General features: G+C 34.7%; 1 protein-coding gene across 2 annotated transcripts in view; it reads right to left on the bottom strand.

Moving 5' to 3' along the window:
• Positions 1-13,668, bottom strand: part of LOC136039505 (uncharacterized) — a 33,976-nt gene extending 20,308 nt beyond the window's left edge. For both annotated transcript variants that reach the window (XR_010620472.1, XM_065723293.1), the window contains exons 1-3: positions 13,489-13,668; positions 7,587-7,717; positions 2,005-2,171 (exon numbers count right to left, since the gene is read on the bottom strand). Coding sequence is in view for 1 of the 2 variants with exons in the window: in XM_065723293.1 (XP_065579365.1) it covers positions 2,005-2,171; positions 7,587-7,717; positions 13,489-13,559 (369 nt within the window). In the remaining variant the exon portion in view is untranslated. The remainder of the gene's footprint in view (positions 1-2,004; positions 2,172-7,586; positions 7,718-13,488) is intronic.
• Between the last annotated feature and the right edge of the window lie 12,920 nt (positions 13,669-26,588).

Consider the following 26,588-nt stretch of genomic DNA (forward strand, 5'->3'; position numbering starts at 1 on the left):
TTAACAAAGCTCAAGGTCAATCATTAGAAAAATGTGGTATAGATCTTAATCCTGATTGTTTTTCCCATGGACAATTGTACGTTGCATGTTCGAGGGTCGGTAAACCTGACAATGTATTTATATGCAGCGACAATTGGACAGCGAAGAATGTTGTTTATTCGCAAGTTTTACGCAGTTAATTTGTATTGTATCTATCTATATAAAAACGAGTTATGTGGATGCATGTTTGTTTGTTTGTAAAAAGAGCGTTTGTATATGACGTCATTATTAGTACATACGGCTTTGCATATGCACAGACAATGGGAAAGCCAAGAATGTTGTTTATTCGCAATTTTTGCGTAGTTTGAAACACATATATAAATCTATCTATATTCACAGGTGGGACACAGGGACACAACTACAATGGCGCATAACTAATATGGCGCGTAACGACTTACGCGCGCGGGGGGGCTTGGGGTGGCGCGAAGCGCCACCCCAACAGCTAGTACTATATATAACTATAACTATATATAGTTACATAATTATATAACTATAACATAATTTACTAATTTACTAATTTTACTAATTTTTACTAATACCGGAAAAGAAAATTAGTTTTTACTTTTTTAGTGCATTTTAAGATCAAAGCATTTTTTATCATATTTTTGTTTCAATTGTTTTTAGTATCTTAAATCTTTCCGAACAGACCTTTTTATATTTCTCTCTTTAAATATTAAATGTTTTTAGTTTCATCCAAACGATTCATAATCATATTTCATAATGACAAGTCTTGCTTGTAAAACTTCATGCAGAAACCACACCTACCTCTTGTTCAAATAATCAATAGCCATAATTATTGTATTCCTTTGGCTATTACAAAAAAAAATGAAAATTTTAATTAGTAAATGAATATTTCCATTAGTTAAACTATTCTCTAGTCTGCAGCACGATACAATTATGTCACTTGTTCAATATTTACATTTACTACTCACAACTCAACCCAATCACTGGGTATTCAATGGATATTGCGCTGGGTTACGGCCGTTTTTCCTTGGTCCATAACAATTATGAAAGCGTACACCCAAACACAATCTACAAAATTATCTACAGATCGATGGCCAACGAGAATAGCTACAGACAGCGGCGTATACAAGATTTTTATTCAGAGGGGGGGTACAAAAACGCATCAAAAATTGTTTAATTCATTTTTGTTACGTTTTTACGAGTCGGACAAACATTTCTGGGGCAGGAGGTCAAATCCAACCGACCCCCTAGATACAATCTTGGCTACAGGGAAGCTTTTTCAGTTTTTCTCTTGAGGGTGGGGCTGGGGTTTCATTAGTGTCATTATAAAAAAAAATCCTTTTTATCAGTTTCTTTTAGATGACCTCACCCTAAAAAAGGATTTCACACATGATGAAGGTAATGCTTGTTGGGTCTTGACGAGACAGGTGGAGGCGGCCTACTTTTTCTACTGCTAGTATAACGAATAAATTACCTTTTTTCAATTTTTCTAGACGGCGCCCCCCTTCCCCTCAAGAGGAATTGACACACGATAAAGAGTATTCAAGATCCACATGAATCTACCCGGAGTTTCATCCATCTATGCATACTCTTCTTAAAATTTAAGCTTACGTTAATTAAAATTATTGAATTCTTTTCTTATCGTTTTTCCATTTTATGTCATTTTCTCGACGTCCCCTTGTAACGAGAACATGGCGCTTCCTCCAAAAAAGAAGAAAAATTGTAATAAATTGTATTTGACTATGAAAATTGAGCAAATCATGGACATTTCTTAAGCTCAAAAGGTTTGCTCTCTTTTTGATAAATCTAAATATAAATTAGTATATAAAAAAAACACGAAGAAGGAAATACATTAGTTCATGCTAGAGGGAAACTTTAATATAAATAGAGAAGAAAAACTATGCAAGCAAGAAGAAATTAGGATGGTTAACACGACTTTCCTCTTGCTTGGGAAAAAAAAGAAAAAAAAAACAAATTCACCTTTACAGAAAAAAGACTTACCGAGTAGGACTTTACAAGCCAAGCCGGTAAGAAGACATCTGAACTAAGAATTCGAAAGGCACATGTACGATGACACGCCGTTTCCAAAGACCTTTCTGCTGCTACTAAACTAGCCTCGAGCAGTCTTTCAACATGCTCAACTGGCCGGGAAGATACTATTTCATGGACTGAAAACAAAATATAAAATAACTAAAAAAAAATCTTTGCATAACAGCAAGACTTAAAATTTTGGTTCTTTCGAAAAAAACAAAGAGGTGGCATTTTATTTTTAAATTTTACACCTTTTTAAGGATGATTCATATCTAAAAAGCAACAAAACATAGCCTTAACTTAAGTTTAAGCTGCCCAAACTCTATTTTCGGCGCAAAAAAAAAATGATTCTCAATGCTCACATGTTCGGATTTATCATAAAATATTTGAGTTTAGTATACGAATCAATAAGTATAGCAAGAGAACAATTGGATAACCCAAATAAAAAAATAAAATAGCCTGAAAGCTAAGTTTATATTTTACAATTTTTATTTTCCGTGCAAAAAAAGAGCTTGGCTCGCAACACTCCTGAAAAGACAATTAATTTAAAGACCAAGAAAAAAGAAAAAGCGGTCTAACCCACTTTCTGGTGGTCCATACCCCTTAAATAATTTTTTTTTTGTCTTTCAGTCTCCTTCATCCATGACTTATGGATGTAAAATTTCAACCAATCAAATATGAAGAGATTTTCAAGTTATTTTTGGGCACACTTCCTCATCCCTTTGGCACAGGAAACAGTCCCTGAAAGTTTTAAAATAGTCCATTAGCTAAGACCAAACATACCTACCTTTTTCTACTAAGACCTATCAATGAACAACTAGTATTTCATTCTAAAGGTTCTTGCTCGTGATGCTGGTGGAGTATGTTATCCCCAGAGACATATTTAAATGGCTTTCCGACAATTAACGAAGAAAATGCTTATTTTTAAATTTTATCCCATACCAAGGTGAGTTACAGGGGTACCCGGGGACAAAATGGCGCGGGAAAAGGGTGGTGAGCCTCTTCCGAGTTCCTACGCCCAGCGTTTTCATACGCAGTGGCTAAGGAATAAAAAATACATGGGGACCTTATCGCTCTATATCAGTGCAACACCACTGCCTTGACTAATTTCTTTGATTAATTAGTCAAAAAAGAATTTCTTTGTCTAATTTGATTAATTTCTTTTCTGATTATTTGTCATGATTATTACAATTTTTTTGATGTTCTTGACGTCGGTAGCCAAACGGGATAACTTATACAAACTAATGTGTTAGTAGCAATAAACTCGAATAGGGTATATAAGGTCTTGACAATCACACTTCATTCTTTTTTAATTCAGGAATGATATTACTTAACTGGCAGTCATAGAAGGCTATGAACTCTCATAGAAGGAGTTCATAGAAGGCTATGTTGACGTTGGTAACCAAACGGGATAACTTATCCAAACTAATGTGTTAGAAGCAATAATCTCGAATAAGCTATATGAAGTCTTGACAATCATACTTCATTCTTTTTTAATTCAGGGATGACATTACTTAACTGGCAGTCATAGAAGGCTATGAACTCTAGCTGTAATCTATGAAATCTAAAGCTAATGTTAAGAAGACCAAATCATGAAACTAGGACTATATGTGGATGAAGAGGTGATGAAGAGAGCCAGGAGACGACCAAGGAATGGGCAGCTTCACTTATCTAGGCAGCATTATTAGCAAAAACAGTGGATGCAGAAAAGGTGTAAAAAGGAGAAGCCAAGGAGAACAGTATCCTTTACAGTTGAAAACTTTGCAAGAACAGGAAGATGATCTCTAAATTATAACTGGGATGCTGGAAGAAGCAAAATGCAGTTGTCAAGTATAGCTTGAAACATGGGCAATTCAAAAGGGCGAGGAAGACCTTCTAGTTACTTTCCACAGGAATTGTTTAAGGAAAAGTTCAGATGCTTGAAGTTCACAAAGGGATGTTGAGGGCGGTTACCTCCAAATGTAGGGTGATATTTTAGACTTTGACCTCCCTCACTTCCAAAATATTTCTGCAACTCGTAAACTGGTCGTAAAAACGCATATAAAACACTATTTCTTCTAAAAACTAAATTAATTTCAGACTCGTAAACTGGTCTTCCAAAGCAGTTAAAAACCCTCTAACACCCACCCTCAGCGATCGTTTTTTGCTTTTTTTTGGAATTGTCTAAGGAAAAGTTCAGATGCTTTTTTGAATAACCATATATCAAATGATAGGCAGTGAAAATGTGGTTCGATCCCCTTTTTACGGATGAGTTATGATAGGTGTATGATAGAATTGGGCTTTTCGGGTATACATCTACGGACCAAATAAAAGGGAGGACATCTACGAATGGGTCGAGAAGAGGTCATAATAAAGAGTAGAAAAGAAAGTTAAAGAAGGGAGTAAAGAGTGAAGCTTGAAACAGGTTGGTGCGGAGAAGGAGCGTACGCAGCTGTACAACAAACAACCTAGCTCATTTTCTGTTGGTTCTCTTCAGAAGTTACTGAGTGACATTTATTTTTCCATTTTATTTGTATTATTATCAAAAAGGAACATCAATATAGGTATTTATCACTGTAGACTGATTTGACTTGGGGGGCTTACAGTTTGAGAAATTCCCAATTAACATCTAAATATGAAATAGCAGTTGAGGCGAAATCACCAGGCTTGCCTTTAATAGCTAAATTTGAGCTTTAATCTAGGTTTTTTGCACTAAAACAAAAAGAAACAAAAGACAGTCTAGATTAGGAGATCAAATCCACCCGGATTAACCATTTCTTAAAAACTGGATCAATACAACGGTGCTATGCTTATCAACCCCACTGAAAATTATCCCATATTCAAAAATTAAGCAGGCACAGAGAAAATACGACGAATAAAAAAAAAAGAAAGGAAGAGATTATGGAATATTTTACCAATATTCCAAAATGTAGGCCAAATACGTGTTGTAGAATGTCTCATAGTATTTGTTTTTGCAATACCAATCTATTTTAATACTTTTTTTGTGTTATCATTGCAGAATAAGATAAAGTTTAACATTGCGGTTATGGGACTGGTATCAACTCCAAAGACAAACTTAACACACATTTGGAGATTTTCGAATGAGACAGATATCTCAAAATCTCATTCGATATCAAACGCATTAGAGGAAGGCCAGATTTCAGAAAATGAAGCGAGAGGGAGGTGTAATACCCTCTAGTAGCTTTCGGCCTTTGAAAAGGATGGAAGAACTTTCAACTTTTAATAGAACAGTCCCCCTTTTAAGTTTCTAAAATAGTCCTTTCTGTTAGAAATAGATGAGAAAAAAAAGTTTTTGACACTTTTTTGGGCTGCATTTTGAGGGGATATAAATATCTATTCCCTTTTGCATTACGACCCCTTAGCCAAAAGTTTCACGTAAGTTTAAGGCAAATTGGAAAGATTCGGCCCTTTTTGGAGCCCATGCTATAAGAGGAGGGACCAGTTTCAAATGAACCAATCATTAAATAGTTTCCTTATACCTTACTTAGTCCCCTTGGCCCAAGGGCTTACGACTGTAAGTTTAAAATTGGTCAGGAAAGACTTTAGGCCACTAACCCCTCCCCCTTTCCATAGCAAAATAATTATTTTTTTTCCAAAAAAAAAACGATTCTAAAGACTGACTCCAATACACTCTTAAGACTAAACCTCCCCCACCCTTTCCACTCTAAACTATACCTACAAAGAATTGACATTTGACATAATTTTCAGTCCTTACCCCAGGCGTTGTGGAGGTTAGGTCATTCTTGGATGTAAATTCATTGATATTTTCAACTATTCAAAAAAAGAGAGCCTTGAAACCTTGACCAGACGTCTTAAGCGTTGCAAAGGACCAGATATCAGATGGGGTTCTAGGACAGGGGCAAAATTTTCTGAGGAAAAAACGTGAAGGAAACAAACCATATCAGTAGGAGACGGTCTGTCGTTGCCTATAGCAAATGGCCATAAAGCTTCAATGCATCATTATAAATATTTTTTTTTTACCAGAGGTACTTCATATGGAAGGGATGGTCATATAAACCCTAGACAGAGCTCATTAGAAGAAAACAGAAGTTCTTGTACTCATTTTAAGAAGAAAAAGATCATATGTAACTAGCCCCCCCCCCCCGTCTCGGCATACTAATTGGACCATTGTATGATGAACCAAATAGTTGTTTCACATTTTTATTGGGATGTCTTTAGGGAAACTAGGGATATGAGAAGGGGGCTCTTTGCCCTCTCATCTGTTGGGTTAGTTAAAATGACACTTAAAATTGTATACGAATAATCCTTATAGCCTATCGATCTTGTGGGACCCTTGGTTTGATAGTACCATCCCTAGGGGAAAAAATGAAATAACAAACAATAAACATCAGTGATATTTTTCACAAAAAAAGCTCTAATTTTTTTAGAAAAGAGCTATAAACCTCTAGAGTAGAGTTCTCTGATTATTTTATTGTTAGGGAAAGGCAGGTGCCTCAAAAGGTAGATTTCAATACAAAAAGATCCTAACTCTCACTGAGTCTTCAGATAAATACATAATTAGTTCTAAGGAAGGAGAGGTGTAGGGGGAAATTGATGTATAATATCTTTGGACTTCTAGAAATATTTATCTACACCTTTATTATGAAAGTAAAAATAATATTAAACCCAAAACGAGCAGAACTTATTTCATATAGGAGAGGGATGCCCCATTCTCATCCCCAACACCCCCTCGTAAATATATAAACTTCTGAGAATGCTCATTTGATCAGAAATTGAGAGTTCTAGTCCTCTCTTTAAAGTCAGAAGTGATTGAAGACTAGCCAGTCCCTCTCCTAAAATTGATTTTGATATCTGGTCCTTTGAATACCCCTTAGAATATTTGATTGAAATTGTGCGGTACTTATTTTGATCTTTCTCTATGCCTGCTCAATTTTGCGTATGGGGAAATTTTCTATGGGGGGGATTTGTAGGGGGACACCGGCATCCAATTTTATGAATTACGAAGCAAATTATATTAGTTAAATGAAGCTTTAATATAGAGGTTAGAGTGGTTTTTCTGCAATAAGAAGGGAGATATCTCTCTACAGTACCCTTATTTAAGCTTAGCCTAAATTAAGGGTAATGAAAGATTCTCCCCTCCCCCACCCCACCCCCCCCGAATACACCGTCCTAGTTTATCAGAAGCTCATACAGATATAGCCAATTTGGGCATTGAAAAATATCTTTTAGGCATCTAGCATCCCTCCTCCCAACTTAACAATGGCCCACCGTCCTTCCTTCAAAATAGCTGATGCACAATTATACTTTTCTTTGTACTTTTTATTTGTCTTAATTTCCTTTTGACTGCGCAGTTTTTAGCTTTGATGGATCTTTCAGGAGGGACATTACAGGGGGGTGGGAATTTCCTGCGAAGGAAAGGGAATAAGCCGAGCCCCCAAAATAACATTCATAGCATAATTGGAAATCAGTTTCCGAAAACTATTTCTAGATCAACAAAATAGCATTAAATAATAATAATAATAATAATGAATAACATTAAGTAATAATAACAAAACAATAATAATAATAAACCCACAAAAATGAAAACGAACCAGAAGGATTGTTCAATCGTATGAAATGAAGAGTTTCACTTTCGGCAGTAAAATCATTCTTGAACGACCTCAACAGATTTATATAGTCAGATGTCAGAGCATCAATCACGATAGTTGTCTTGATGTCAAACCTGCGAAGAAATGAATAATTAAGTAAAATCATAATTAATTTAGACAGTAGCAAAATAAACCACTGGGACATTTACCGTTACAGTATACTAAAAATAAAATACATCACAAATACAATAACGAATGACCAATACAAAAAAAGCAAATAATACAAGATGAATCATTGCATACAAAAAGGAGGAAGAATAAAACACAAAAATGGAAGTGCAGACCAATTCACAAGAAGCTCTTTCGATTTCAGAATCAAGATATAATAAATAAATAACGTAAACTAAGTAATATAATATATAAAGTATTATCATTTTTTTCTTGTTTCTTCATAGTTTTTTTTTTTTACAGATTTTCATATAAATAACCTATTATTTTCAATTTAAACTTTTTTAAGTTAATCTTATCAAAACATCATTAATTAAGGTCATTTTTCATAAATTAAAAACAACACAATGAGTGAATCATTGAACGAAACTAGAAAACAAAACAGACAAAGAAAGGGCAAAAATAGAAGTATGAAACAACTATAACAAGAAAAGAAGGAAGCTATTTTAATGATTGTAAACAGTACTTTAAAACCTAAAACGACAAGAAATTGCCCTATACATGAAGGAAACACGTCCCACTCACTCCTTACTATAATTTGACAAGCGCTTTACTGAAAGCATTTTAGAATAAAGGAAATAGTGTCAGTCGGGAATCACATGTGTTCTGTTTGCCAATTGCCTTTCTCAGCTGAAATTTTGAGCAGAAGATTCCACTGTACGCAAATATGAAAAAACAAATTATTCAACCGTTTTTTTTTAGAACATTCGCTTCTAAAATAACGGGATACTTTAGTCTACAGACTACAGAATAGGGGACTGAAGGGACTTCGAGTTTAAAATTTGTTGATTCAATCAGTTTTGGTTAATTCTCTATTTCATACGTAGGATCTTCCTAAACACCAGGGTGGTTAGAACCCTTGAGTTCTTCGGTCCTTAGACTAACGTTTAAACTTTGTACCACAATGTTTCAAGGAAAAGAGTACTTTTAGGCGTGAAAAATTTTGAAATTGAAACTTTTCACCCATCAGCCCCCAATCCCTCAGAAGTTAGTAAAAATATATTCCTCGAAATTCATTGAGATCGGGAGATAAACATCCCTCTCAATAATTCACTGAAACACATCCCACAAGAAGTTTGAAAACGAGGGCTTACAGTGTACTTTTGGGAGCTAAACTTTGAATTTCTGTAGTCTGGAAGGTTAAAAGCCCTTAGCCCTTCGCCTTTTAGTGCAGATAAGTATATGATATGTGCATAAGTGTATAATTTTTCTCCAATAAGGAGAGAACTGTCAACCAATTCCACCCATACAACAGGGTTATTCCAAATGATTCGTTGAATTTGATTTGTTGAATTTTTGATTCGTGAAATGAACGTTGAATTTCTATTCGAACAAGAAATCGAGATTCTACAACCACTGGGGCAATAAAGTCACTCCGACAAAAATATATAAAGATAAAAAGATATATAGATAGATAGATGGCCTCCGTAACCATTCTTTTCGAAAAATAAGAAAAACTACTTTTAATACATTAAGACTGGAAACCTCAGCTGCTTTTCTCAGATATACTGAATTTGCTGGTTATGTTTTCGGCCACCCCTCCTTTTGGGAGGAGTTTCCCACTTTTACAAAACATAGGCATATTCCTTTACGCTAATATTTTTAAATATTCTTAATAAATTTTTAATATTTGGAATCAAAATGAAAAGCAGATTCTTTCTATGTACAAATTGTTACAAAATTTTCTTTTTTAGTTTCGGTGACTACTGGTATTATTTTATGTTCGACTTCTCCTACGTTTCCTTTAATTGGCCAGTCTTTGTATTTTTAAAGAAATTAGAGTCTTGTAAAATTACATATTTGTTCGCAAATAGCAAATAAATCGTAACAGAACAACCTATAAACGAAAATTCAAACCTAAGAACCTAAAAATAAATCAACCAGCCTACCAGCAGGCTTACGTCAGACTATATCATAACATGTATCATTTTATAATTTATAATATAGAGTATATAAATAAATGAAAGAAACCGCAAGCCTAAGGCATAAAGCACAAATCGATCTAAAACCCCACCCCTGGATCCAAAGCAAAATTGTTTGTTTAATATTTTTGCTTGGCTTCTGGCAACAGAGATTGCAAGCTCATAGCCCTTCATATTTACCAACTGGGCAACAGTTTCTTGGGCTGAGGACGGTACATTAGGGTTCAGAGCTTGTCTCTCCATTAACTGAAGTAGGCTAAGTTGGGCAACAGTAATATCGTATTCCTTTTTCAAATCTGAAAGCTCATAAACTTCAATTGTAAACTCTCCATCCTGAGAGAATAAAAATAGAATGAAAGCGAGAAAGAAAAAGTGAGTGATTGAGGGATAGAAAGGGGGGGGGGGGTTACTCACGCTTTTTTTTTAATTTGTAGCTTTATCCCTCCAAAATGAATTTCTTCAGAAGCAACAAAACACTCAGCGAAATCCACGTTTTCTCGTTTTGCTAAATACTGGCAACTATCAAATGATTTTCAAATGTTTTTAATTCACTTCGTTAATGAGGGTCAAATCTTGCAATCAACTACCCTCTTTCCGTCTTTGGATTTAACTAAAATTTCGTGTAGGTTTTGCCTTCCGTGGAGAGTTACTCCGTTCAGCTTTCGCTCAACCATTAAAGCTTCTCCTAATGCTTTCTTGTGGTTTTCCACCAAGGCTTTTGTCGACTTTGCCACTGAATGTTGGAAGGCTTCTAGCAACGACTACAAGACTGTTTGTTCCATCTTGAGCGTTTTCTCTAGATCTTCCCCTTCAGAGCTATGCTTGGTTCTTGACCTTGTGTGGTAAGGGACGAAGTCAGTCCTTGGAGCTCCTGCTTCCCTCGAATGCTTTTTCGTCTCCTTGTCGTCCGCCAGCGCAACACGTAAAATTACAAGGGCTTAACTTATGAACGTGTAATCGGGAAGAACCCAGAATTAGAACTCGAAACTGTAAAACAAGAAAAGAGTAAGAGAAAAAAAGCAAGAAAAAAAGAGAAAGTTCTGTTCGGGGATAAACCCGTAAACCGAAATCAGAATGAAAAGGAAAAAATGGATTTCAGTTCAGAAGTAAACCCGTAAACGGAAATCAGAAAAAAAGAGTGGACTTCTTTTCAGAAGCAAGCCCGTAAACAGAAATCAGGAACAAAAAGAAAAACAAGAAGAGGATCTCCGTTCGGAAGTAAACCTGTAAACAGAAATGAGGAGGAAACTAGAAGGGGATTTCTGTTCGGAAGTGAACCCGAAAACAGATATTAAAACAAAAATAAAAGTGGATTTCTGTTCGGAAGTAAAACCGTCAACAGAAATGAAGAAAAAACAAGAAGGGGATTTCTGTTCGAAAGTGAAACCGAAAACAAACATTAGAACAAAACCAAAAGTGGATTTGTGTTATGTAGTAAACCCGTAAAAAGGAATGAGCAAGAAACAAGAATGAGATTTCTGCTCGGAACTAAACCCGAAAACAGACATTAGAACGAAAAACAAATGTGAATTTCTGTTTGGAATTGAATATGTAGACAGAAATCAGAAAAGTAAAATAAAAAAGTTGATTTCTCTTTAGGAATTAAACTATAAACAGAAATCAGAATTAAAAAAAATTGGATTTCTGTTCGGAAGCAAAACAAAAAACAGAAACTAGAACGAAAAACAAAAAGTGAATTTCTTTTCGGAACTGAACCCCTCAACAGAAATCAGAAAAATAAAAAAAAGAAATGGATTTCTGTTCGGAAGTAAATCCTTAAACAGAAAGGAGGAAAGAAAACAAGAAAGAGATTTCTTGAAGCGATGTCCTGAGGGCAAACCACACAAGCGCCGACCAAAACGTCACTATTGCCATCCTAACTCAACGTCACATGCAACAGAGGAATGCAGGGGAGGTAAACGAAAAACCAAAGAGCCAAAAAGGGAAAGGGTATATGCAACTGATCTGATGGAAAAGCTATCAAAACCGAAGTCAGGATATGTTATGAAGGCTCGCTGCGATGCGCAAATACTACCTTTAATGATCGACTCATTAAAGACGGGTCAAGAGAGTTTACCACCATCCCTGGGAAAACTTTGAAATACGTAACGACGGAGGGCCGCAAAATAGAATGCTCCGTCAGGCTTCTGACGATACAGCTTATGAAACACAAAAGAATAATCCTTGATGTACTGACTGAAACAGGGATCTGCCCCACATTACCCCAAAAAATTCTGCTGGGAAATTTTTTTACGAGATTCGAAGAAAAGGTGCTTCCGATTAACGTCCAGGTAGAGCTCAAGCCAGGCAGAGATCATCAAGAAATCATAGTGGTCTCAGCTTAGAACCAGAGCTCCATAAAGCGCCGACTGTGGTTCTGCATGATTCTGAGCCCTGCGATGTCATCAGTGAAAAAACCACAAGATGTTTTAGCTCGGGACAAACGATCCCTCAGACAGAGATCACTAGTCTGCCTCATTTTCTGCCACAGATCAATCTAACCCCAACAACAAGGGACTAATTTTAGAAACCAGATCTGGAGCACTTTCTCAGCTCCAAGAAGACGATTCAACCTTGAATTTTGAGAGGGAGAAAGCATCGTAGGAATTCAATGGCTCTCTTCCTCAGCAGTTTTTATTCCAAGGCGGGATTTATTATCGACTTTGGACTGATCAACAAAATTTAATTATTCATATATATAAGTACCGTTACTTTTAGTTTTGATGTGATTTTTATCTTCATTTTGGCTTATTTTTGATTTCAATTATTCTTTGACAGTAATTTCTGATCGTTTAAATTTGGATTATTATAGGACTTTTTTCTTGTTCATCTCAAGTTTTAAACTGGATGGTTAATTTTTAATTATTTAACTCAATAAGTGTGTAACGTACATTCCCAACTGGCTGTGATGGTTGACGTCACATCGTTCTTTAGCAAACATCCACCATACTTGACATAGTTTCCTCACGCCTGGCAGAATTTCGCCACGCTTGGCACAATTCCACCATTCTTGGTACAGTTCGAACAGTTCCACCACGCTTGGCATGCGCAATCCAGTGTACAGGATTTCTGAGAGTGAATAGTTCCTCAATATTCCACCCTTTTCTCTTGATAGTTTACTTATTCATGTGCAAGGAGTTTACTTTAATTGTTGCATGTTGATGGGGGCATGTGCAATGGGGTATGGGCCTTTTGACTCCGGTTCTGAAATGCTTCTTTTCGAAGAAATTTTATGATAGAAACGAGGATTCGTCTTCTTATTTACTAATCAGGATTAGACGCGGAGTATGAAAACACATACCATACAAGTTCATATATTGATACGCAAGCATAGGCACAATCCAACGCACAAGGACACACACACACACATTCGATCGACATTTATATACTTTTTGTGCGATGAAAGCTGCACCAGACTTATTTCCGCAGGAATTCTTTCGGGAACAGTGCTGGGGGAGGGAGTAAACGATAAAAAATTAAAAGACCACGTCAATTAAACTAAACATATCAGATATAATAGCAAAGTTCGTTAATATTAATTTTTTTGTGTTAAGGGTTCTTTTCCAAAGTTGAAATAGGATGGCATAAAAACTTCATAGATTTCAATCACTCTCCCCCTACGGTCATCCTAAAAAAAAAAGTTAAAAACACTCTACTTAAAAAAAATCAAAACAAATCAAAAAGTGTTACCAAACTTGTCAAAACTTATGAGATTTCAAGGACCAAACACAAGAGAAAGAAAGCAATGATTATACCTCGACATTCCTCTCATGACCCAAAATACCTTTTCTGAGGTCTGGTCTTTCAACCCAAGCATTTGAGGCATGTACCAATTCCAAGCAAGTCATCGTGAGCAATAAGCACTGCACTTTTTGACTGAGGCTACGACTATTGGCTTCAGTCTCTGTTTTAAGTCGATATGCTTGTTCATGCATAACATTAGAAGCTATAAGAAAATAACAATTATCAATATACAAATATCTCCAATAAAATGTAAGAACTAGCAATAAAAGACATAAAACATAGCAAAAACGAAGATAAATATATATTTTTAAAATATAAGAATTAATAAAAATAAACACTTTTATAAATATTGTATACATTTATGCAAGCAGAGCAATAATAATAAAATATATAATATATTGCAATAATACTCTCATTTTTTAGATAAAAAGGTAAAAGAAAAAATAAATAATATATACTAGAGTAGGAAAATTATAAGAAAATTGGATAGCAATGTAAAATCATAAGGTCGAAAAGTCGGGTTTTTCAACTCAACGATTTGAGGTGTGAACCATGTCAAAGCAAGCTGTTAGTAACGTATAGATATACCGTCTTTAAATCCTTTAGAAAAGGAGCAGAACACCAGATCTCATAAACTTGTTCAACGATTGGAGATTACGGCAAGAATATTGGTTACAGTAATTCAAGTAACTATTATTAAGAAATAGGTGATTGTACACAAAAAAGGTTTTTGTTTTTGATGCATAGAAGATACAACAAAACTGATTTTGAGAGTAAAAGCTCTATTTCCTAACTAACAATGTGAGCGAGAAGAGTGTACATTTTGGAAAAAAGCAAGTTGATACACAACTTGTTGAAAACAAGTTGAGAACCAACATATGAGAGAAGCTGATTAAACTAATCGATTGTTTTGGCTTGGTTTGAGGGTACAAGTTGTAAATCCAAGCGGCGAAGAAAAATTTCACTAACACCTTTTGAATCAGCACAGATAATTTACTGACTCAAAACTTAAGAGAATTTATTATCTATTTCATTTACCTGGCCTACAATTAGACCATACGCAATCAGGTCCATGTAACTCTTCCACAACAGTTAGATTGGAAGCATTTTATGTATGGCCCAATCTGTTTGACACTTTTTTTTACCCATTGTCTTAGAATTTTAAGAATTCCTTCTATAAACCATGGAAGATGTGATATATAAAATACAATAAGCACAGAAGGCCAAAAGTGAAAATTACGGTAAACATAAAAAAAATGATCTTAAGTAGATAAAATCCTTGAAGGTGATAAAATCTGAAGCGGATATAATGATCAATGATAATCTGAAACTTATATAAAGAAGCTGATATAAAGGATCTGAAGCTGATATGTATGATCTAAGCATAAAAGTTTAGTGGTTTCGATATGTATTTCAAACTGTGTGTCATTTATTTTTCCAACAATCGACAGCAACACAACAATAAAAATGTATGGCAGAAGATTAATCATGGTTTGAAAATAAAAGTGATAAAACCAATCATCCTTCTCAAATCCTTTAAACAGTTTGGGCGTCGTTTGTGTTTTATTGAAAACGACATATATTTTGGACAGTATGGCTTTATTTTTCAAGAAATAAAAAAAAAATAAGAAACAATCAGATTACCATAATAATCAAAATGACTGAAAAGAACTAATAGAAGCGAACTTATTGTTGGATAGAAGGTTGCACTAATTCCTGAAAATTCCAGAAATTCTTGATTTTTCTGTGTTACAACTGTTCAACATGTTATTATATTTGGTTTTCAATAAAGCGTAAATGGCCTTTAAAAGATTTAGGGCGGAAGCAAGACTCTTTTAAATTTCTGGTCGTTTCAAGTTTGACTTGATTATTCATTTTGATTTCTGCTAGTTTTAGGATGTGTTAATTCATCTATAGCAGTAACTGTTATCTTGACGTTAGATGTCATTATTAATTTTAATTTATGTTAAAATTAAGTTTCATTTATTCATTGATGGTAATAGTCACCAGTTTCAAGTTTGAATTATTACAGTCCTTTATTTTTGCTCGTCTCGTCTGCTTGCGTTTACTCGTCTTGTAAATTAATATGGCTCTTTACTTTTCTTTGATAAACTGCTCTTCAAAAAAAAAACGATCTTTTAGTTTAAATTCGTTCACTTTTAATCAACATAGTGAGTATTCAAAATACTCAGCTTTCATTCAAGTCTATCTAGCCGTGGAAGCTGTATACCTATCTGAGGCGAACACAATTTTGGAGGTCACAGACTAATGCATCCAACATTAGTTTCGAATCTATTTTCATTGCAAGAACCTACCTGGCGAAGAAAGTTGCGAATGTCATTTCAAAGCTTATTGCATAGACGAAAGAATATGACTTAGTCTTTTTGTGTATCTCAAATTATTTAGCCTTTTTGGCCGGGAACAATCAAAACCACTCAAAGTGAAGTAGCTAGGTTATATAAAAATAAGGGTCTTACGAAATAATTTTGAGGCCACTCTCGAGTTTTAATGTTTATTTCTGTCCATAAGAGTTATTTTAATTCATCTAACTACTTCACGTAAACAGATTCAAAGTTCAATTTAGGCAAACTATTCAAATGATTTAAGTAGAAAGGAGGCATACATTTTTTGCATTACATCTGAATAAACACAAAACATGAAGCCTTCTTGCCTCCTCCCCCCCCCCCTAATGCTCCAAAGTTTCAGCTCAATCCTCACCTGTCGTTCCCAATATTTCAGATTTACCAGTTTGATAACAAGAAAACATATTTTCTTTATATCTACCTCTGTCCAAGATTAAAGGTTTACTTGGTCCTACAAATCCCATTGAAAATTTAACTCAATTCCCAAACTGTTCTGGAGATATTACAGATGTGGCACGTTAATAAAACGGTTAACATGGTTTCTCTTGTTCTAAAAACAGTTTCACTGCAAATAGATTTTAGTCCAATAGGGGCTAATAGAGCTAAAAATTTAAATAGATTCGACACCAGATCTTTAAATCCTTTCCCTTACATTCCTTCAAAATTTTCAGCTTGATCCCCAAAGCCATCCTAAGGATAAAGCAGATACGATATTTTCATCAGGCAGCAATACATAGTTTGTCTTGGTTTAGTACAATGCTAGTTAACCATGAATAGATCACGAGTCTCAGAAAGGGTTATAGTGCAAAAAAGCTAGGTGAATCGAAAAAATACCTTCTCCCCCTGCTCCTTCTCAATAAGTATAAATTTCAGGCTAACTTGGTCCATATAAAATTCCCTGAAAGCTTTAACATGATATCTCAGGCCATTTCAGAAATATTGCTCATGCGATAAGTTCATAGCTTCGTACCCAATAGTGTCTTTGGATTTACCTCGCTACAAAGTTGTAATTCCCAATGAAGATTCTAGTGCAAAAGCCATGAGATGCTTTGGAAACCATAAATTTAGCCACTCCCTCCTCCAGCACAAAATTTGAAGTCTCCTCCTCCTCCTCCCTTCACTACCTGAAATTGGAGCTACATTTCTAAAGCTGGTCTCAAGATATTGCAAATAAAATTATTGCTACAGGTTAAATACGCATAGTGTTTTTAGATTTACCTCTGCCCCCTTCATCAAGTCAAAATTTGAGATTTATTTGACTCCACAGAACCTCCCAAAGTTTCGACTCAATTTCCCGAACCGATCTTAAGATTACCTGTACCCCCTTTTGTTAACCCTGGTATACAAATTTAGACAGTAAAATCATTCCCTATCTCAACCGTTAGACAAAAACGGACCGAGATGCAAGTGCCCCGGAGAACCTTGAAATAAGAAGAAATTTAAGCGACGTTAGATTTTTTTCACGAGTAGGCAAGTCAGATTTCTCTTGAACACAAAATTTGGCTTCACCTTTGTAACAATAACTTTTAAAGAATCTAATTTTAAATTAATTTATTCTAATACATATAGTATACAGAAATCGGTTATTAGTAGTGTAATGTTATTGATAGATGATTTTAGAAATTACAAGTTGATTTCAAAGTTGGTTTCGAAGTCACAAGTTGGTTTCAAAGGCATTTTGAGAACGTTTCTGCCAAAATACGTGTTCCAGGGCAATGTACACTGGACCGCTGATGGCAGATTAAATGGGAAGAGAAAGAACTGTCTGTAAGCGCCGATAATGTAGTAGCTAAAAAAAATACTGAGTTTGATTATACTGTATAAACTTATATACAATGACCTAGGTAAACTTAATTTCTTCCACTTTATATTACTACTTCACTGTAAATACTTTCGAATCTCACAAGGACTTAGATTACCAAAATTTTAGTAAATTCTAGGCAAAACCTAATTAATCCTTCGCTGTTCTCTCCCCAAAGTTTAAATTGGAAGACCTAATACCTCCCCCACCCAAAAAAAAGAAACTCCATGGAAGTTGTAACTTGATCTCCCTAGCCTTTTTTTAAGATGGTGCAGATACACTATTTTGATAGCCTGACAACGCTCTGAACATTCTAGAGTTTCTGAACAAAAAATAATATCTCCGAACTTAGATCCAATATCATTGGGCCTACAGAAGGAGGGGTAGCACAAAAGGGTAAGTGAGGAAGGCTGGTTGCTCTCGCATTACTTTCGTCCTACATAAAAGGTGTTAGAACGTTGAATGTCCGATCGAATGAGCCCCTTACAAAGTTTCTATGATCATGAGACTTGACCAGCGCAAAAGTTTCAGTTCTTTCTTCAAGCCCAACGTGGTTGTATATGGAGGGGTGGGTTGGGGGGTTAAGGATTAGTTCTCAAGTTTCATCGTGGATCTTAAGCTCAAGCTTACCTTGTTTAGGGTTATTCTTCGTAATATTCAAAGAGTAAAGAAAGTTATAATAGTCCTTTGCTTCACCAATAGTTAATGATCTAGCACATGAAAGCATATACTCAAATATGCAGCTTTCCATTCCACTGTAAGAGTAGTTTAGCAGCTCTTTGGCATTGCCTCGTTCCAGTAGGTCAAATAGAAGGTCACTTGTTTGAGATTTATCAGGATTCAACACGAGGGCAGAGTGAGCTTCGGCGTTCTGTCCCAAGGCCAAACATGACCAAAATAAATTGCACCACAATGTTGACTGAAAAGAAATCTTTAATGGTAAAAAAAGTTTTTTTTAACTCTTTTAAAAGTCTCTCAAATTTTTTAGGTGGTCAGATAAAAACAGCTTAAAAGAATACCCGACCAAGATTTTATCAATAATTTTATATATTTATGTCGCCTGTTTCTTAAACAGCCATTACTCTTTCATAATAATTTTTTTTTTAACTGAAAGGAGCAACATCAAAACTCAAAGCAAACAAAAATTCTTCCGTATATAAAGGCGTTGCCCTCTTCCTCAAGACCGTGCTCGTCACAAGAACGTTTTTTGGCACTTTTAGAAAGTCTTCCTAATTCAAATTAAACGGCCCTTGAGTTTCAGGAGTTGTTCCTATGGAATTGGGACAAAAACAGTCAAACTTTAGCGTAAAAAGCAAGGTATTGAGCAGGAGATCAACCACTTCATATACGGAATGATTTCCTTTCGTTTTGATTTTTAATGTTGTTCCTTACTTTCAGTTAAAGTAATTTGTTTTTGTTTATTCCTAATCGTTTTTCAAACAAACAACGATTAAAGAAACATTCATGAATTGCCTCCACTCAATGAAAACTTCTCTGTAAGAATCCCTCCAGACAATACCATCATAGTTGAAAAATATTAAGCAATGGGTAAGTTTTGTAACTTAAAGCCATTTCTATAGGGACTGTAGGGGTGGGGAAGTTGTCATACTATCCCCAAAGGGATAGTTACTCAACCTTTCAACTATGATAGATAAAATGGCTATAACAATATTTATACTGAACAACTTTGGAGTAGAGAGGACGCGGAAGGGGGGCTAGCTATCCTTCAACCTATTGGTCACTCTAAACACTAGAACATTTGATTTTCGATGTAATGAATCCTCTCCCGATATCCTAGGCGCATTGGTTAAATGCAGTCACCCCTGGGAAAAACATAACAAAAACATAAAACACGCATCCATGATCTTTCCTTTGGAAAATAACAGCAAAATCCTTCAACTTGTATAGAAGAGCTTGAAATCTTTACAGTAGGGTTCTCTGATATTCTCAATTTGATGTATTGATTTTCACCGAGATCAATTGATACTTTTTGGTGGTTTTTCTCTCTTTTGTTAATTGATAAAATTTTCTCAGGTTCTTGTCTTTTAAAGCTAATATTAAACTTTATTCACCTATTGTTTCTAAACCTGCATTGAATTACGTAATTATGTAATTATGGAATTACTAATTACTTATTATTAAACCTATTCACACTAAGATTTTACTTGCACCAAGCCAATCAGAATTTTTCATAGTTTTTCAGCCAACCAGGAAATTCCGTGAGAAACATGAGTGGCTCAAATTAGGGCTAGCTAAATCTCGATATTAGCGTCTCATTGTCAACGGAGAAAAAATAGGCTACATCAGCATTTGAGCACAATGAAAAGTCTGATATTGGTGTTTAAAAAGTTTACTTCCGTCGAAAGAATGAAAAATACTCAAATTTTAGACGAGACTACCCAAGATATACTTTCAAACTTCACAAGTGTACAGCACTAACTGTTTTTCAAAACCATGTCATCGAAGCAAGAGTGTCAACTTTGATGTCAAACATTGAGGACGCATCTCCATACCATAGTTTCCTTTATTAGTTGCAACCCAATACCCTTTAGATTCGATGCATGTATTATGCATGTACGACAACTAATCATGCATGTATGTTTGTATTATGTATGTGTATGCATGTGTGACTTGTGTGTATCACACACGAAGCATAATATGTATGTGTGTGTATTATACACACATCATAAATACAAGCTAGTATGCATTGTACGAATTATAAATGTATGGCAGCTATTGTGGGGGTGCATATATAATACCCATATCAAACTAACATTCGCATATATATATATATATATATATATATATATATATATATATATATATATATATATATATATACATATTTGTATGTATGGGCTATATATGCATGACAGTTCTATGATTTATCGATTGATGTATTTATCTACGGTATGTGTCATGTATGTGTGATGAATGCATATATGACAGCTATGTAAAATGAATTCTTTTAAATAAAGTTTCGCCTCAAGCATACATCCTAAATGAAAATCTGGACAACTTCACTTATTCACAAAGCATTGTAGAAGATGATGGCTACAGTAAACAGGTAAAAAGTAGAATAGCCAAGAAATGGACATTTTTTTGGGAAAAAATTTGGAAGATAAGTCCTCAAACTACTATTAGGATACTGAAAGTCACAATAATGATCAAAATGCAGTATATCCTGGAAATGTGGATGCTTTGAAAGACTGAGGAAGATATGCAAAATGCTTTTCAGAGGAATTGTCTAAAGGTGGTTTGAGGAACTCGTTTGAATAACTATAAATCAAACAAGAAACCACACCAAAAATGTTATATTCCACTTTTTAGGCCTATTTTGAAGTAAGGGTTAAGACGAATAAGTCAAGTTTTACGAACGAAGAATGGTAAATAACCAAAATCTTTCTTTTTTTTTCTTCTAAAGGACCAAGGGAAATCAAGGGCTTCCTGGAACAGGGTAAGAAGAATTCAAAGAGATATAATAGAGAGAAAACTAGAATTTCATAGGAGGGAGTTAAGTGGAATACTTTGAACAGATTCAGGTGAAGAGGGAGCATATGAATGGAGGAATCTAGAATGGAAGATAAAACCATTTATAAAATGATTATGGTCACATGTCACTAAGCCAAAATTTCCCTAAAATTCTCACAACTAATTCCAAGAAAAAAACATTCCAAAGTTAAAGATATATTTTAATTTTTGAAATTGTAATTTTTCTTCGTCCGTTACTAATAGTAAAAACCAACAAGCAGAATAGGGTAATTTCATTACCAGGACAAACATAGAAGAGTTGATAGGTATATAACTGACTTTACAGTTACTAGGCAGCAGAGGGTCTTAGAAGATTCCCATATAGAGCATTCTAAAAAGCGGAAAAAATCATTCAAAACAAAAGTAAGATCTCAAAAGTTTTGGGTTTGTAAGGAACAGGATAATTTCGCTCTCAGGTCATGGGATACTGAATTTGTATCTACAAAAAAAAAATCCCAAGTTGCTTCAAAAATTTTGAGTAATCTAGCGATTGCATAATACTAATATTTCTTTAGTCAGCCTTTTTGAGCTTCCATGAAGTAATAATACTAACACTGTTTCAATTTTGGTTTTACATTTGATTCTCATTGAGAAGCTTTATTGTTAAATATCTTTATAGTTTTTGTTTAGTTTTCCTTGAATTTCGAAGAGAATGGTTATTGCTTATGTATGTATTTACTGCATCAAATCAAATTTAATTTTGTTTTCTGAATTATACGAAGACTCTGGTTCCTAGCAAACATTAGCTCTTTACTCTCAAGCTTTATTTATACAAGCAATCGTAGCTTAGAATAAAAATCCAACTAAATTGCGCTAGTACTTACAACGAAAACAAGGAATAAAAAAAAAACACGAGACTATAGCTTATTAAACGCTGACATGTAAAAAGAAACGAACGAATTGGCAAAACGGTTTGTTCTTGGAGTAGGCACTTCCAGTCTTATTGTGCTAGGTGACCTTGTATCTATTTTATTCCTCATTACTGGTGGTAGTATCTCTATGTTTTTCACTGCTAAGAAGAAATTGGCTAGATTCACAGATCAAACCCAAACGACGTTCGCGAAGAAACGGTAGTTGTGGGACAGATATTTAACTTATTAAAGTTCTAAAAACATATAATTTTTATTTAGTTAGTTAGCAAATTATGTTCTGGTCTTGGGAAGGCATAATGGTTTTGAGAGCTACTCATGCTAGTTTCTGCTCGTTTTGAGTTGAACTCGGTTATTTATTGTAATTCTGTTCATTTTGGGTTTCATTTATTCATCGATGCTGACTTGTTGTAGTTTTACACTTGGTAGATTATTTGCCTTTGTTTTTGCTTATTTTTGGTTGAGTGGAGTTTTTATTTTTCTTTGAAAATTTATTTTGTGGGAAAAGTTTTTTTTAATGAATTTCATTTCGTTTTATATTGACATAGTCTTTTCAGGGAAAAAGAAAATAATAGCGTAAATGTTTTCGTTTTTTTAGAATTTATAATCTGGCCTGCTTTTTGCATACTGGAGAAACTTTTTTCACCAATTTTTAACAACACAGAGCCTTTTAAAAATCTGGACACAAATAGAGGCATTTAATTAGTTTTATACCTCCTCTACAGATACAATTACAGGACTGTTCGGCTATGCTGGACAAAATACCTATCTTAAATTTTGATTCGTAGCGATTGGAAAATTATGAGCTAAAGAGGAGGGCAGATTGACCTCCAATCGATGTTGAACAGCCCTGGAATAAGACAAGTTTTACGGCTAAAGGATGTCATTTTGATTTCATTTCATCAAAAATTATGCAATTTTGTTTCTTCTTGACGATTCATCTGGTGCCGAACGAAAAGAAAATTCTCCTTTAATGGGATGAAAAAAGGATATAATGAAATATTTAAAATGAACTGAAACTTCACGAGGGGGGAAAAGGGAAACCTTACAGTAGACTGAGTGGAGAAGTGTCCGCAGCTGTGTTAGTCTCAGGTGGCTTGGTTCTGCAATGAACATTAGTAGTCGGAGCAATTGACTGTTTCTGAATTTAAAATCCGATTTATTTTTGAGCTAACCTGCCTAAAAAAACTTCATATCATCTGTGGGTCGGCCTTTTTTGTATGCTCTTTCGCCACAACCGACCGCCACAACCAAGGCCACGATGGATGTCACAGCTCCATAAAAAGCTAACCATTTTTGGTTTTTGCTGTTCAGAGAATTAGTTAAAAAAATAAAGGGTGTTTAAAAAAGAACGCAGGATTTGAAAAGCCATCTATTTTTATTTGTTGGTTTTTACAAGTTGTTTTTATTACACATACCTAGTGTAATTTTTTGATGTTGTGCTTTTGTTCTCCAATTTCATCTTTGTAGTCTATAGCTATAATCTTGGAAAGATATTGTATGGAACAGCAAGTGTTGATCGTTAAAAATCCCTACAAAAGTGGGGAAACTTTCGTGGAAACTGATGAAGCCAAAAGTGTTCGTAGGCTAATCAAGATATTTGATTAAAAATCAGGGTCAACACAATAAATCAAAAGCCTGAGTTACGTTTTGGCGATTAAGTTGGAGTAGGGGTTAAACTGTCCATTTTTTCGAAGATGACTAAGTAAGGGTCGTCACGTTGAAAGGATTTCGTTATCTTAAGATGCTTAATAATTTTCTTTGAGTTGAATCAACTGAACACTGAAAATGTCTGCCCCCCCCCCAAAAAAAAAACAAACAAACTGGCAACTTGCTACACTCCAGGAAACACAAACGCTTCACAGTGTGAAAACTTCCCAGAAAGACTAATACTGTTACTAGGAGACCAGCCTATCCACCGCAATCTTGACAGCTTGTGAATTTTTCCTATTAGAGTACAAAGTTGATGGGGAAATGTGTGAGCAAGTGATGATTAATTTCATGGACAGAACTAGTGCTTGTGGGGCTCATATGGGTAGTCGTACGTCTGATATTGTGTTTCACTGCACTAGCTTAAAAACGGCTTCAAAGCCGGGGTTCTTAGGACTAAGCATTTTGAATGTCTGATGAACATTTGCGAACAACTTTTATATCGATCAGTGAGTACAGATTTATCAAAATATCAGAAAAAATGTGAATACGGTAAAGAAAAAATGACAGCAGACCAATCTATATACACAATGGTTGGTTTCATTAACTTCATAAAAGAAAAAGTAAAAATTTGTATAAATAATTTAATTAAATTAAACTCTAATAAGACAATTTAAAAAAATCTTATGGCGGGTTAGCTCCATACCATTGATTGGTTTTTTACAACAAAACCATTCACCCTCTCATTTCTTTTTACTTTTATACGCTCTTTTATGCGTTCGCTGGTGTGAATAAGCAAAATCTGTAAAATAAACTAAATCATTGTCCTTTTTTCTTCTTCGTCCTTTTTTTACTTGAGAAGTTCTTATTGTTCCATCAAGATTTTGTCCTCTTTTGTGATGTTTTTTTTTCCTATTTTGGAAACTCGAGCATCTGCTTGGGTTCTAAGATAAGCTTCTATTTCTTTTTTAATGTCTTCTCCTTTTTCCATAGCTTAGAAATCTATGTGAGCTTTAAATGTTTCCATTATTCTGAGAAAAGCTTGAATTCCTTCTATTGGGTCTTCTCCATTTACAATAGCTTTGTAATCCGCTTGGTATTCGGTAGTCTTCCTTATTTTTGCAATAAGGAGCAACTCTTCATCCCTGTATTCTCTTTTCTCTAAAGCTTTCTGAAATTTGTCAACCTTGCTAAGCTCGGTCTTAAAAGCTTCTAAAAGCTTGTCTAATATTTGGCTTCTCTTCTTAACACTGCGAGAAATTTGTTTTTCTTCCTTCTCTGTGGCCTTTTTGGGTTTCTCTTTACACTCTTTCCTTGTCAGCTTTTTAGCACTTCTTAAGAGACTTGAGCACTTCATTATATTGTCTCGAGCACTTCTCCGTTTCAGCTTGTAAATATTTTTTATGGCCCACCTACAGCATTTTCTTATGGCAACTGATACTACAGCACAGGAGGCTGGAATTCCAATGAAAAGACATTTATATAAGGTATTCATTATATACTTTATAGAATCACTGTGTAAGATTTACTGAATTAATGATGACCACAGACTAAGAAATCAAATTTATATGGTAAATTTGACGTCATGATTGTCACACTGACGTCATTTTCAAATATAAAAGATTGCATGCAAGTAAATAACCATAATGACGTCAAATTAAAGTCACATCCTAGTATTGTAATTATGTCATCTACTAATCATAGCAGAATAGCGCTGTCTAAGTAAAAAGTAAAGTGGGTATAATGCGTTATTTACTAGTTATCTTCACTAGTCAATCTTAAAAACTAGTTATCTTCACTAGCAATAAACAGTTTTGACCTTTATATAATTTAAAAAAAAATATTTTTTTAACTGAAAGTACGGAACAACATTAAAACTTAAAACGAACAGAAAACTTAAATTACGTAAATGCAAGGGATTGGCTCGTCGTCAACACCTCGCTCTTTACGCTAAAGTTTTTTAGTAATTTTGAAAGACGCTTCTTGTTGTTCCAATTAAACGAGCATAGTGTTTCAGAGGTCATTCTTAAAGAATTCGGACAAAATTCAAACTTTAGCGTAAAGAGCGAAGTCAGTATAATAATTTGAGTCTTTTGATATATGTATTGGGATCAAAATTCCGTTTTTAGAGTTTTGGTTACTATTGAGCGGGTTGCTCCTTACTTACGGTTTGTTGCCACGGACTGTTTGAAAAATCTTATAGACAAGAAAATGATTCGAAATCAAATTTTCCTAAGCGTAATGAAGCGGCAAATCCATTTTAGTTATCAATGCCCCAGTTTGAAGTGGCTTTTAAGGAAAATTAAAATTTGGGGATAGAAAAGGGATTCACTGACGCGGCACTCGATCGATTCCGATTTCATCTGAAAAACTGCCACCATAAATCTATTATTTCTATCTCTGCTACTTAATCTTAATTCTGGGCTACCAAATAAGGATTCAAGGAAAACCTTGTTTTGTTTCTTTCTAATTGCAGGGGATTCTTTGCTTCTGGCTTGTTTTGCAAGCTGTTTCAAAACTTGATTTAAGCTTGCAACAAAGCAAAAGCTGGGCAGCTAGCAGGCTTGAAGCAAACTTGTTTGAGGCCTTTCGTTTGATTTAAAATTAGGTGAATTTCGTATGTATTTTAAATCACCATCCTCACTCTTCTTAGATCTGTCAAACTTTGGGATTTTTCCCAGAATATTTGGATTTTAATCCTGAATTTGGGATCTTAGAAAAGGCACATATTAAACATTACTTTAAAATTATGTTAATTCTTCATGTTGTCATTATTTAATACAATAGGATCTTTCCAAATGTAGAATTGTTTGTTTGCTAGCGAGCCTTGGGTCGTCCAATTCTTGTTGAAAGCCGTAATTTTACATACCCTAAAAATTACTAGAGGCATATATCTA

Source organism: Artemia franciscana, chromosome 19, assembly GCF_032884065.1.
Source record: "Artemia franciscana chromosome 19, ASM3288406v1, whole genome shotgun sequence".
Taxonomy (NCBI): Eukaryota; Metazoa; Arthropoda; class Branchiopoda; order Anostraca; family Artemiidae; genus Artemia; species Artemia franciscana.